Below are 15,349 nucleotides of genomic sequence, written 5' to 3' on the forward strand. Positions count from 1 at the left end.
CTACAGTGTTAGATATATATAAATTAAGTATGTCATCTAGGTCAAAAAAAATGATTGAATCAGTGATTAGATGTGATGAAATCGGATCACAAAAAGTAGAAGAGACCGTTAAAAATATAAATTGTAATGATAATGCGTGTACCCAAGACCAGAGTGTTGAAGATTCTATGAGGATGGAAGGTAAATTATGTTTTACTAATATGAATATTTAGCTAAATATGAAAAAAATATGTATAAATTTAAAAACGTATAATGCCCATAGTAAAATATCTTAAGTATGACTAACTATGTTATACATCGATTTCAGAGACTTTTCAAATATCGTAAGTAAATACTTAATGTAAGTAAAGGTGTGGCATTACCTATGAGAAAATTTCGACTTGACGTCGACTTTTGGGACACCCTGTATATTTACTTCAACCTATTTTGTAGTATTTTTTTCATAGTTGTAGTTGCCCAAAGGGTGGCCCAGAGAGAAATGCACTTTTGATTTCGCGCGCATTTCTAAACCACATGAGGGGCGCTGGAGCGGTAGCAATGCGTAGCGCGGACTTTGTAATTTTAGTCGCCATGAATCATTACACGGGAGAGCAGCGCGCGTTTAGTGTCCGTGCATTTTATGAATTCTCATAATCGCTCAATCTTATGTGACTGTTCGGCGGCTTTATCGTGCTAAATTAGAATTGCGGCGCATCAGTAAGTGTACAAGCACTAATTTAATTAAACAATGTATCCAAAGATTTGAAAGAACAGGATCGACACAAAAATGCGGCCTCGTGGTCGCCAAAGAGTTTCACGGACCGATGAAAACATTCAGCGAGTTCGGGAGTCTGTACGCGCGAATCCACGAATGTCGGAGCGCAAACGTTCGTCGACGTTGGGAGTCTCTAGATCGACATTACATCTAGTGCAGGAACTAAAGGCAACAGACTTCGAATCAAGATTGAGATTTGCAAATGAAATACGGGATGCGTTCAACAACATCCTGTTCTCTGATGAAGCCCTTTTTTCGAGCTTCCACTCATGATAAGGATTGTTACAGTGGTTCAAGGTTCAAGCTTCGACCTGGGAATACCCGTGAATGGACCTCTGCTACAAGAGAAAGCTAAGTCTGAGGTGATGCAGTCGATTGGTTAGAAAAGGTTTGGCCTTCTCTAAGTGGGCAATTTAGAGATGATGAAATTTTTAATGCGGATGAGACCGGGCTGTTTTATAAATTAACCTCAAACAAGACTTAAATTTAAAGGTGAAAAATGTACAGGAGGAAAATTATCAAAGGAGAGAATAACTGTGATGGTGGCAGCCAACATGAGTGGCACTGTATAAAAAACTTCTCGTAATCGGAAAATCTCAACGTCCCAAATGTTTTTAAAATGTACGACATTTGCCAGTGGAATTATGAGAGCAACCGAGGAGCCTGGATGACTGCTGACATTTTTACGTGATTCGTGAGCTTACGAAAAAGAACAAGAAAATCCTGCTATTAGTTGACAACTTACTAATACTTTGTACAAGTATTTTACACCTGACAATCATTATTATATTTTTCCATATAATATACAGGGTGGCGCAATAGAACGTGCACATTGCGTCATATTTTTTCAGCCAAATCTGTGATGCGAATAGCAAACCAAAGTATGGCATTTTGTCCCGATTTGTGAAGCAAATGACGACACTACCTTTGTCAAACGCTAAAGTAGAAAGAATATTTTCCGTTATTAATATGATTAAAAATCACGATAGAAATCGATTTAATAATAAGAATGTTGCTTCAATAATGCATGGAAAAGAGGGACTACGGCAGTTGGAAGGAGGATGTAGCAGATTTGATCCTGACAGAAGATGATCAAGTTAATGTACTCAAAACTGCTTTGTGTCAATGTTACCCAACATAAAGACGAAGAATCTTAACTTTAAGTATTATTATTATTTTAGTATATTATTTTTTTTTTTGTAAATAATATTTTTATTAAAAATATAATTTAAAAAACTTGGTTTCATTAATTAATCGTGCATTCTTTGTTATTTTTATTATTTTATCCTTGAATCAAGAAAACATTCATTTAATTTCAGTAAATTCATTAGAATTCAGTAGTTTTTAACCTCCACAAGCAGTAGTAGATTCGCCAAAAAAAATCTGGTCACACTATTGGATAGTGGCACTCGTGGAGTTTTAGTAACCATGAGTCACTTAAAAGCGTCGCCCTTTTTGACTTTGTGTTCACACGTTTTACGAGAACGGTCGTTCATAGATCTCTACAAGGCGAATGTATGTTCTGAATATGGATTAACACACATTAATGAAGCTCCGAGTGCGAATTTAATTAAAATATGGATCTTAAAGCGTTTTGAAGTTCCACGTTCAAACCACCAGCAAAAGGTCGTCCAAGAACGTCCACAAACAACATTGAGAAGGTGAAGGTGTCAGTAGGAAAATATCCGCAAGTGTCTAATCGGAAGCGATTGGCGGCTTTAAACTTGTCGCGACGAAGTTTACAGCTAATTTTGAAGTTGGATCTGAAACTGCATCCTTATAAGCTCCAGTTAATACAGGAATTAAAAGAGGCCCACTTCGAAGCAAAGTTGGCATTTGCTGAAGAAATGCTTAAAAGATTTTCCACTTTTGACAACATCCTTCTTTCTGACGAGGCTCATTTTCATTTAAATGGGTTCGTACACCGACAAAATTGTCGCTATTGGAACGACGAGAATCCAAAAATCAAAATCAAAAACCACTGCATAGTCCGAAAGTAACGGTATGGGCAGCTCTCAAGCAAAGGAATTATTGGCCCTTTCTTCTTTGAAGATTCACGAGGACGAAACATCACGGTTAACACCGACCGTTATGTCACGATGTTAGAGGGATATTTGACTCCAGAACTTGCGAGATCGAGAATAGCGAATACGATGACTTGGTTCCAACAAGACGGAGCGACCTGTCACACATCAAATGACTCTATGGCGGTTGCGAGACAGATGTTTCCTGCAAGACTAATTTCCAAGAGGTGATATCCCTTGGGTTGGGGTTGACATTTTTTTGTGCGGATATCTGAAACATAAAGTCTACATGAATAATCCGAGGAACATCAGTCGGCTAAAGGAAAATATCCGTGGGGAAATGGCAGCCCAGATTTATTGACACAAATCTGCGTTCGCGTTTAGAGGAGTGCCGTCTTCGAGAGGGCCGTCATGATATGATTTTTAAAAAATAAACTACATTTAATTACCTAATCAATAATCATCCTATATTTTATTTCAACTATACCTTTTGTGTTTATTTTTTAGCCTATTCTTAATAAATGCAGTTTCTATTGCGCCACCCGATATAAGACCCTTTTTCTCTATTTTTGGCTTAAATATTGGTGAGGAATTCAGAAACAGGAAGAGATATTTCTTTATCCAAGTTGTTTGTGATGCAGACCTTGAATTATTTAATGCAGTTGCTCGGTGACCAAGTTCTACCAATGACTTTTTATTATAGTTCAATATTAAGAGGTACGGTTGGTTACTTGGGGATAGCACCTATCCAAATGGCCGGCTTAGAGTGAATGCGTAAGTATAGAGAAAGAAACACCAAACTCAGTCTGCGAAAACCGGAAAAGACAAGCGTAGCTAGATCGTTCGCCTTCAATGAGACTACAGCAAAATAACAATCGTCTACCGTCTACTTCTGTTATCTTACGACATCTTACTTGACCGCCTTGAACGAAACCCTGTAAATTTAGGACGATGGAAAAATTCCCAGCATCAGAGACATAGATGAAAGCAGACGTAGGTTCTCTCCAGTATCAAAACTACAAAAGTGTAGGCACAAAGGCGCACACTGCATCCATTATTATCGTTCCAGCGTCGCTCTTGGGGATGAGAATCAAAATATTGTAACAATTAACAATAAAAACTTCGAACTCGAACTGGTTAACTGACTTGCATGTTCTGAGAACCTTAACTGATGAGGACATTAGCATTTAAGTTCCAGTCCCCGAAAAAGTTGTTAATTCAGAGGCGGTAGGAGCTTTAAACACTGCTTTATAATGGGTTAATCACAACAAATTGTATTGCCACGAAGTTATGTTTCTTCGTCGACTTAGAGACCAGGCTGTTGAAATGAAGTGCGAAAATTAAAATATGAGATTATTTCAACATGTGTTTTAGAACCATTAAATACAGAATATAAGGGATTTGTTTTTGCCTCTCCAGATTAACGAGGCCCCTAATTATACCCTTGGGTATAAACTGAAACACGAATATCACTACTGTGAGAGTAGTAGTACATGATGAGAAGTAATATGGAGCATAATTGCGCGATTTGGGCTACCTATGAAATTAAGTTGATGTTGAATTGAGTACAAAACAATTTATTTAATTATGTAATTTTTAAAATTCAATTTATTCCTATTATTTCTTGTTTTTTTTGTTAATTGGTTATATTGTCGATTTAGGGTCACCAGTTAGGACAGGATTGTTTTTTTAGAAATAAATAAATAAAATAAAAACTAACCAACCCTACACTCATATTACCCTTATAATCACAAAACCTAGTTAAATGATTCTGGGATTGATGGAGGCAGAAGTGGATAAAGCCTAGTTCACCAATTATTATTAAAGGCACTAGCTGTTATAGTGACTAAAGACAATACACAGCCACTTTTCTTTTCTTGGTCAAAGTAAAGAGTTCTATGCGGATTTAAAAGATCCAAGAGGATGAAAATAAACACATAGCAATAACAACAAAAGGATTTAGGTCCGGTCATCTGTCTTCGCCCAAATCTACAAATTATTTTTAAACTACAAAATGTTGTTACAAATATGGATTGACATTTCCGTCTGCTGTTTTAAAAAAAAATACCAGACGATTGGAATTTACACAAAGTTATTCTCTTCTTAGTTTCAGGAGACTAAAACATTTTTTCAGACTGTTTTAGAATAGGTAGGCATGTAGTTTTAAGACATTTTTAGTGTTGAAATCCTGTTTCTCCTCAAAACTACCCTTTGGTTATGCAACATTATAGTGACCTTTCTCAGGAGACTCAGCAAGCAGCAAAAAGACCTTCACATGTTTCTGTGAGATTAGAGCCAAAATGAGATGGAGCTATAAGAGTGTGTGTGGGGGAAAAAGAAAGGAAGGTTTCCTGATTCTCTTTTGCAACTAAGCATTTTCATTATTTTCAAATTTAAGTATAATTCACAAAATCTGTTGTTCTCAACAGGTCCTGATTATGACTGAGTTTATAATCTCTCATCTTACACACACCCGTTAGTGGTCAACACAAGACAATAAACAAAATAATACATTAACAACCACAGACAGATTTTTCTATTCGGTGAAGGGACACTGTCATTGTGGGTAATAAAACTATCTATGTGGCAGCCAAATGAACACCAAAACGCTCAGGCAGCTCAAACAACTTGCCCCTATCATTCATAAACCACTGAGACTTAAAGGAACATATTCACGAGGGAATGCAAAACATTTATCAACACTTGTGAGTTCAGCATTGTTAAAATAATCAAGGATCATTTACTGTATGTCATCCTGAATGTTTATAATGTAAAGAGACTTTTGATCCAACCTGAATAAAGACACAGAATAAATATAAAGACAAGTGTGCACAATAACAATGGAATAACAGGTTCTACCTGAACTCATATGTACAAGATCTCATTATCGGCCTCCAAATGCTATAGAGGCTGAAAGAAGTTGAAAAAATCCTTGTTTAAATTCTGCTTCTCTAGTAAAAATCAATATTAAATCTATATTTTCTTTCACCAGACGTGGTGAAGGGAAAAAGCGAAAGCCAAATAATTTGCCAAGCAAATAAAATGGTGGTTTAAGTAAATAGTATTTTTTTAGTTACATTATCAGATTTTATTTTGAGCAAGGGTATAATTGAGATGAAATGAACACTTTTATTTGTAATGGGATATGTAGAACATACCTGGAATCACATGAAAGATATATATGTACAATGTATGTATATATGAATATTTTTTCCAAATATTATTTACCAATTATTTTTAATGGCCTGCAACTTCAAGGTTTATTTCCTAAACAAATATATATTTCAAACACAATATAAAAACAGCACTGGTATGGATAAACAAGGAAACTCAGCCTTCCGTGTATGGAACAGCATTAAATGAAAAACCAGACTTTCCTAAAGACCAAAGGAAATTATCGTAGGCGGGTGAAGAATGTTTAACATAACCCTATAACAAATAACGGCATGACGCTGTGTAACAACAACAAGACAAAACATTGAGAGAATTTTGAATAAGTAATGGACTACACCTACTAATGCATTACGCTATGTCCGAATTAATGAGCGTGAAATCGCGAGGTACAGTTATATTTTGTACCTCAATCTACAGGACAAATTCTTTGTAAACAGAGTAAAAAAAGGAACACGTGGAGACATCATCGAAGACTGAAACTTCTCACGAAATTGTCCAAAATAATAGGCAAGGTGATATCTGAGACACCAAATTTCAAGTTAAAGTCACATTATCTTAATTCTTCGCTTTACTAACTTTGCATCTTCGTTTTCGTTGTTAGTGATTTCATTAATTTTCCTTTGAAGTTTGACGTGAAATTATTTTTATTTTAACGTTATGGTATAAAAATACATTCTAAATTACTTCAAGAATTTAAAGTGCAATAAGCAAATCCCAGATATCTTATTTACTTTATAGATTAACAAATGCTTAATAATGATTTCGACAACCGTATATCGACACCGCTTGATAAAAATTTAAAATGGCGATTGGCGAATGCCGTACTGCGTACAGCCGTAGCCCGTACTCCGTAGGTATAAACATAGAGTAATGAGTATAGACAAAAAACGTAACATAGATTACCTACATCTATACAGGTTATAGAAAAATATTAAGTAGAAAATAAGGCCGCCAATCTCGTCTTTAGTTTTAAGTACTTTTAAGCATTTGATGTAATCTCTTATTGAAATTCAATATTTGATATAAATTATACAATGGATAATATTATATTCTTTTTTGTAAATCTTTTTTTTTGAAGTGATACTTCTTTAGAATCGTTGTGATTTCAAACCGGATGCAACGGATAAAACCACAGGTAAGAGACACAAATACAAAAATGTGTAGGTCATCTTAGTCATCCTATCGAAGAAATAAATTTATTATTTGTTTTAATTTTCGACACTTTTAATATTTTTCATTTGGTAATATTCTAATTATGAAATGAAATACAGACTTTTAAAGGCATATTTAATTTACATTATTCTTTAAGAAAATTAAAGAATGAAATTAAAGCATTATTCTCCTAACAAAAAAATACTTTAAAACAATTTTTTAATTATTAAAGTATATACGTGTCCTGACCAAGGAGGTTACACATTATCTGTGGCGAACGCTGGCAACGCGCTGGTTCCGAGCCAATAGACAAGTAACAGACTTTTTCCATTTTGGCGCTATATCGTATATACATATCGTATATTGAGTAATATTTTGTTGGATAAAACTTTAGTAGCAAAAATTTCAAGCAACACCGACGATACTGATGTAAATTTAACTCCACCTGACATTCTAGAAACAGCTACGAAACTGGCGAATAGTCTTTTGCCAGAAAAATCAAGAAAAGCGTACGACAAAATGTTACCAAGACTTTATATGACTTGGAAAATTAACAAAAAGGTTAACTCATTTACCGAAAACGTTTGGTTAGCCTACTTTCAAGAGTTATCGGATAACTTTAAGTGTTCGTCCTTATGGTCTAAATATTCTATTCTATATAATAAATTACACTGAGTATTTACAACGAAATTGATATAACCAAATATTCAAAACTTGTACTCTTTCTGAAACGTAAATCAAAAGGATATAAAGGGAAAAAAGCCAAGACTTTTTCAGTTGAACACTTAAATAAATTTTTGAAGTTATACTTCTTTTGGCGCGATGGAGAAAAATGATGAGAGTGAATTTTTAATCAAATATAAAATACTAGTATTTCATAAACACTTTACCAAATTTTAATTTTAAAAATAGAATTTCTATTAGTAATTCTCCCCCTTCTCACTCTTTCTCAATCGGTCTCAATGGCTCTCTTCCTTTTCTTCCACAAAAACGCCGCACATATTCGTGACGTTCCTATTTTTATTATTGCGTTTCATCCGTAAAAATGTTACCCTTATGCGCCCAAAGAAGTTTCACTTCAAACATTTAAAAGAAAGTGAAACATGTACGGTTTTACAATTTACATTGCTACATATTACACAGGAGACGAAACCCAATGAAAACACAAAATGTTTAGAAACAGTTTATATTACTTATGTTTTTTTGCAGTGTAAACAAGTATAATCTAGAATCATTTAAAAACAATAAAAATAATTGTACAAAAATTTCGTACAATTCTTTTGATGTTGGGACACTAAATTATATCAGCATCGTCCTCATTACTATAACTGGAATCGTCGGGCTGCTTCGGGTCCGTATGTTGAATTATTGATAGTTGCGGACAGCAAACTTCGTCTTTCGAGCACACACTGTAACAAAGAAAAAAAACTCATATTGTATGCAATTCACACGTGGTAGAAGTGAAACAAAGTTTTTATAATTAATAATATTATGTAAGACTTTTCACTAAATGTCAGTTTTGAATATAAAACACCAAACCGCCACCGGCGGGCGCGGGTGCAAACCGCTTCGTGAGTTCTTAGCGTTATTTTCGAGACTCACGAGACCGGAGTTTTGTGCGGAACGCGATCGTTTTGGATTATTTGTTACCCTTATTAATGAGTTAAAGAATGATGAAGAAAAGTTCTTTAATTATTTTCGAACGTCCGTATCTAGTTATTTGAAACTTTAAAGAAAAACGTTGCTTTTGAAGAAATATCTCTTCAATAGCAACGTCACCCGCCAACCGACCGCAGAGCACGCGGGACCGATACCGTGGCCACCGGTTCAAGATGACCGCCGCGCCGGTGCAGCGGGATCTGCAATCAATCGCACACGCCGCGGGCGTAAAATGCGTCGTAAAATGTGATTTAATTTTTTACATAACTATCTGTATTCTACAAAGGCTGCGGGCCCGCGTGAAAACCGCTTCGTGAGTTCTTAACGTGAATACCGATCTAGAACGTGACAACGGTAGGAACAACAAACTGCCACAATCCTAATCTTTTTGACAGAACGTAGTCTGTCGGGTCTAATAATATAGTGTTTGACATTACTTTCATAGAAAAATTGGTCATTGAAAGTCATCGTCCTCAGTCCTGTCTTTACCTATTACCTAGCGAGATACTTATCGGGGTATAGCCCAAAAAGGGGAGCTTGTTTATGCGAACAAAGAATATAATAACAAAATTTTATAAGTTTTTCTTCATACCAAAGAAACTTACATCATCTAGCGACTTTTTAACCTTCTGTCTAGCCGCTAGCGACATTTGCTTTAATCGAGTTGACAAGTGACAACACTGTGGGTAGTGTAATGAACTAATGAAAATGACTAATGAGTGCGAAAATCGGTTATAAAATATGTATAAACATTAGAGGAACAACAAATAATATTATTTAAAGTTAGTACTTACTAAGTACTACTTAGTAGTATATGGTAACAAAAATCATGCCAAGGTTTTGAGAACCTTTTTAAATAAGAGAAAAATATTTAAAAAAATATATTGATCCCTTATTAATTTCTAAATTCGATAAACATTTCATGTGTGTGTCAAAAGTAATTATTTATTACAGAAATAACCATGGCTGACGATTCGTCAAATGATGCTTCAATAGTTGCCATCACATCGGACGAAGATGATGGTATGTCTAAGATAATAAGCAACTCTAGTACTTTTGAAAATAATTCATCATATTTAAATTATGATTTAGTTTACTGAATCTATGATCTAGCAGATAATATACAGATTAAGCTGCAGGTCGGAGTCAGGATAGATTGAAAAACACTTGCCTATTATGCAAAATTATCCATTAAAAAGATAGTTTCTAGGCTACTTGCTTATATTTATTATACTCCATTGTTTATTAAAATATTTTGTGTCTGGTTAACATTGTCAATACCTGTTAATAAAAAAGTATTTTCTATTCCAGACAGCCCCATCAAAAAGCTATTTAAAAAGCTTATGTACAATGACTGTAAGCAGCACACAATTTTAACAAACAACCAAATCTTAAATCTACTTAAAGTTGAATTTGACATTGATGTATATAAATTACATAACTTACAAGTTGATATCTACATAACGTTATTAAAAAAATACCTTAAAGACTGGCCATTATGGGAAGAATTTGACACTATAGTTAATGAGGCAAAGAAGGCAAACAACTTGGCTAGTTTAGATGGCATGTTACATTCAAAATACAAACATCTTAAGGCACATTTGCAATATGCTTTAGATATTTCTGAACCAATGGCAAAAGAAGAAGTGTTGAGGTTGAAAAATAATCAAAAAGTAATGAAAAGCGAAGTAAAAGAACCACTCCAAGCAGTTGTAATGGAAATAGATGCATCACGAAGTCAATTAAATAGTTTAATTTTAAGGAATCCATCATCAAATTCAGTGTTTAATGTAAATAGTCAGAAATCAACTATAGTTGTTCCAGGAATTAGGAAAATAGAATCTATACTCAACTGGTGGACAATTAACATTGAAATTACATATAAACATGCAAATACGACCCGTTTAATATATAAACGTGAGGTAAGACCTAATTTCAGCAGCAGTGATGTCCTAGTGGCTTGAGCCTTGCAACAACACTTAACCTTGAGGTGTTAACGCGTAAATCATGGCCGTGCAATACACTTTTTATGTAAATTATTTATCCATCACTCATATAGTGAAACAAAATATCATGGGGTAACATCCATAGTTAAGACCTTATTAATTTGTATACTACTGAATGCACACCAATGCACATGTGCATTTTTGTGTCGCATTGCTCATTTTACATTATAAGAATGTCAGCATCATGTGTCTGGTTGGTGCATTTGGTTTATTTTTAAATATAAGAAATGGCAATGTTCTTAAGATATTATATGATAAAGGAAAACATTGTTATGAACTCAACAAAAATTGCTGTGTGATTTAAAATACTGATTATCAGGTTCATAATTGTTTTTAAAGAAAACTTTTTTTTTTTTTTTTAAGACAATTCACACCAATTGACCTAGTCCCATGCTAAGTTGGTGAAGCTTGTGTTATGGGTACTAAGCAACGGATATACATACATATTATAGATAGATATACATATTTAAACACCCAAGACCTAAGAACAACACCAAATGCTTATCACATAGATGTTCGCCTCAGCCGGGGATCGAACCTGGGACCCATGGATTCGCAGTCAGGGGTACTAACCACTAGACCAATGAGTCGTCAAATAACTGAGAATAACTTTTCACAACTGAGAATTATTTTATTCCAGACAAAACATGAATTGAAACATTGCCTTATCAACAAAGTGTTACCCTGTGATAAAACTGAAAAAATAATCCTCAACCAAGACTTGTATTTAAAAAAAAATAAAAGAAGCAGAGTAATAGACAGAAATGCATTGCAGAATATAATAGGAAACATGCATACGGAATCACGAGAAATATTAGAATTTATTAAAAAAGATAATTTATTATTGCCACAAACTCTGTATTCTGATGCAATTTATAAAAGATATATGAATACATATGCATATGTCAGATATTTATATAAGGATCACGAAGAGGCTGTGAAGGATCCCCAAATGGATCTGCAGTTGGAAGAGAAGATATTTCCGTTGTATAAAATCTCTATTGGTATGTATTTTTTATATAAATATGTATTTTAAGTTGGTTCAATAATGAAAATAATCTTGTCTTTGTTAGCTAATTGCTGGGCTGCTGACGTTTTAACATGAACTTATAGCTGTTAACGTAAAATTGTAAACACCGTTAGATTGTAATCAATCTCGCGAGATTATAAACTGTCGAAAGATTGTGAACCTCAGCTTACTGCTTACAATTTAACGTATTATTATTCGGTAGATTGTACTACACTAACTTAGTTATCATTTAAACTTCTTTGGTCAATTACAGATTAATTTTACTTTCCAACAATTTCATATAACTACCGAATAATAATACGTTAAATTGTAAGCAGTTCGTTGAGGTTCACAATCTTTCGACAGTTTATAATCTCGCGAGATAGATTACAATCTAACGGTTTTTACAATTTTACGGTGACATAGCTAAGTTTTCATATATGCCCATACAATGTCGGTTTTTGATGCATTACAATATGTACTTCAAACTTTGCATTTCTGAGTTACTGGTGGAGCAAGTTGTGCACTTCCTCTAACCATTGACTGACCTGAAGACGCCATTGGCTAAGGTCAAGAAGTTGTATATCAAATCTGGGGTTCCAGGTTTGATCTTGGTGACATCATTCTTTGATGGTAATAGTTTTGACGACTCATTGGTCCAGTGGTTAGTACCCTTGACTGCGAATCCATGGGTCCCGGGTTCGATCCCCGGCTGAAGCGAACATCGATGTGATGAGCATTTGGTGTTGTTCTTAGGTCTTGGGTGTTTAAATATGTATTCATATGTATATCTATCTATAATATTTATGTATATACGTTGCCTAGTACCCATAACACAAGCTTCACCAGCTTAGCATGGGACTATAGTCGAATTTTTAATTAGACGAAGTCAACTGACGTTTACGGTGTTGTCAGTTTTTAATGGAATAAAAATAGTGTTGTGACAAAGTAAAAACCCCTGAATTAATGATCGGTGATGGCACTAGTCGCCGCGCTTTGTAATAAGACGTCAAAAAACTGATTGTAGTTACATAGTACTAGTACCTAACTTATATCAGAGCACTTTTATACAATTTTGAAATAGAAATAATATTCTTTTATTGTTTGAAATGATTGACTATTCACACTCATTGTTCATTCATCTGATTGAACAAGAACTGAATGCATCACTATTACTTTAAATATGGCAACATTATTTTACAAAGTGACATTAGCTACTGTCAGTTGCCTTCGTCTAATTAAAAATACGACTATAGGTCAATTGTCTTTTAAAAAAAAAAAATAGTTTATAAGAAACATTAAAATTAAAGCCAAGCCCTTGTTTTACCTTTCTCATTTTGTGTTAAAATGTCTAATGCATTTTTTCAGGTGATCTCATAAAAAGACCGGTAAAATTGAATAATGATTCCATCAAAGTGGAATGTGCGATGTGCAAAGTCACATTTACAGGCCCCAACTTAGTATCAGACCTGAGAAATCATTTTGAGGATCACTGTACCGAACCTGACTGGATTTGCACTTGTTGTAATATGACATTTCCGATGCTGCAATTAGCATCTCAGTGGTGGGCCCATAAATGTCCTAATAAGAAAAATAAAGATTGAAATAAGAGTTTTTATTTTGATAATAAAGTATTGTATATATATAATATTGTCATGTTTCTTAAATATAATGTTGGAAATTTAAATGCAGTGTACAGTCTTATATATATATACTAGCAGACCGGCCAAGCGTTGCTGTGGCTAAGGTTTTTGTTATATTACATAGAAGTAAACTATTCAAGGGAAACTGTAGGAGACCTTATGTGAAACGATGGTACTTTTAACACAGCGCCATCTGTTAGAATTGTATCAAACAATAAACAAATATTTGCAATAAAATAATATTGCGACTATAATTTGAGATTTAAACTACGCTATCTTTTAAGTTGGATCAAACTACACACGGTGTGCAAATTTATTTGATATCGGTTCGGTAGTTTAGGAGTCCATTGAGGACAAACATTGTGACACGAGATTTATATATATTAAGATATGTCACCGTAAAATTGTATACACCGTTAGATTGTAATATATCTGGCGAGATTGTGAACTGTCGAAAGATTGTGAACCTCAATGTACTGCTTACAAATTAACGTATTATTATTCGGTAGTTATGTTAACGTAAAATTGTAAACACCGTTAGATTGTAATCTATCTCGCGAGATTATAAACTGTCGAAAGATTGTGAACCTCAGCTTACTGCTTACAATTTAACGTATTATTATTCGGTAGATTGTACTAGGTACACTAACTTAGTTATCATTCAAACTTCTTTGGTCAATTACAGATTAATTTTACTTCCCAACAATTTCATACTTTGTCAATTTTAATTTGTTTGAGGAGAAAATACGTTTCAGAATTTTTATATTGATACAATTTTTTTTACCATGTGTTGTCAGAATTATTGATAACCTACTAGGTATTGAATAAATACTTGATGTCACAATTCTTGAAGTGCATTTAGTTTATTTGACTCATACCCGTGTTTCATTCATAACTCTATGGACATAGAAGGGAACCTTAAGTTGGCGGGGGGAAATTAATTTTTTGCACTTCTTTTTGGCTCTATCAACTGTTCGTTAACTGTTCTTCATTGTTCTATCAAAAATTTTTTTTGTTCGTTCTTATTATTTTTTTTTTAATTATAAAATAATTTACCCTCAATTTGGCACGAACTAAATTCATTTAAAATAGATGATAATATAATTTCATTTTCGAATACGAAAACTTTAATACTTGGCCGCGCATAATTTATGAGAACTATGCGCATTGATACTGCGCATGCGCAATAACATTTAATTAAGATTTATAAAAAAAAGTTAATTATTATTAAATTACAGGATAATGAAAGCCGAACAGTTGTTTATTTTGAACGAACAGTTATTGAATAGTTCTAAACTATTAGAAAGAAAAAAAAAATCAAAATATCCATAGTTCGTGCCAAATTGAGGGTAAATTTTTTTATAATTAAAAAAAATAAATAAGAACGAACAAAAAAATTTTTTGATAGAACAATGAAGAACAGTTAACGAACAGTTGATAGAGCCAAAAAAAAGTGCAAAAAATTAATTTCCCCCCGCCAACTTAAGGTTCCCGACATAGAACGTTCTACTATAATCCCGACCAATCAGGGACAGCCTTCGGACAGTTAACAATTTGACAAATTTAAGATTGTAATTTGACGGTTTCACTTCGATAGATTATAATTTACATACTAGTCCCGCACGTTGATATTGCGATTGGCGGCCATCTTGGTGACGTAGCCGAACTGTGAGTGTCAGTACCGTGCGCAAGATCAGCCAGCGCTTACGCGTATTGAGTAGGTACATCTACCACGTGTTTTTTATTTTAGTTATCCTTTTTTTATTTTTGTAGTTTCGTTTTGTTATCCTATTAAAATGAGCAAGAAAGTAATATTAGTAATTGATGACGTCACGCAGCTGTTGGTAATTTAATAGAAAATATTTATAATTAAATACCTATAAATATATGTAATACCTATAAAATTACCTAGATTGTGAATTTTTTTC

General features: G+C 33.8%; 1 protein-coding gene and 2 long non-coding RNA genes across 4 annotated transcripts; 1 reads left to right on the forward strand and 2 right to left on the reverse strand.

The window, feature by feature from the left end:
• Positions 1-232: 232 nt before the first annotated feature.
• LOC125058787 lies at positions 233-6,783 on the reverse strand. Of its 2 annotated transcripts, none has more exons than XR_007118509.1 (2): positions 6,529-6,783; positions 233-3,049 (listed from the first exon to the last, which is right to left on the reverse strand). It is a non-coding gene; the product is annotated as an uncharacterized LOC125058787 (long non-coding RNA). The 2 variants fall into 2 exon arrangements; XR_007118510.1 differs by lacking the exon at positions 6,529-6,783 and adding an exon at positions 3,266-4,420.
• A 1,491-nt stretch (positions 6,784-8,274) lies between these two features.
• Positions 8,275-13,196, reverse strand: LOC125058671. Its single transcript, XR_007118470.1, has 2 exons — positions 13,106-13,196; positions 8,275-8,513 (listed from the first exon to the last, which is right to left on the reverse strand). It is a non-coding gene; the product is annotated as an uncharacterized LOC125058671 (long non-coding RNA).
• LOC125058670 lies at positions 9,422-13,389 on the forward strand. Its single transcript, XM_047662787.1, has 5 exons — positions 9,422-9,545; positions 9,718-9,786; positions 10,075-10,685; positions 11,410-11,773; positions 13,147-13,389. The coding sequence occupies exons 2-5, from the start codon at positions 9,726-9,728 to the stop codon at positions 13,380-13,382; spliced, it is 1,272 nt and encodes a 423-aa protein (XP_047518743.1). The 5' UTR covers positions 9,422-9,545; positions 9,718-9,725; the 3' UTR covers positions 13,383-13,389.
• Positions 13,390-15,349: the final 1,960 nt, after the last annotated feature.

This window comes from Pieris napi, chromosome 18 (assembly GCF_905475465.1).
Source record: "Pieris napi chromosome 18, ilPieNapi1.2, whole genome shotgun sequence".
NCBI lineage: Eukaryota > Metazoa > Arthropoda > Insecta > Lepidoptera > Pieridae > Pieris > Pieris napi.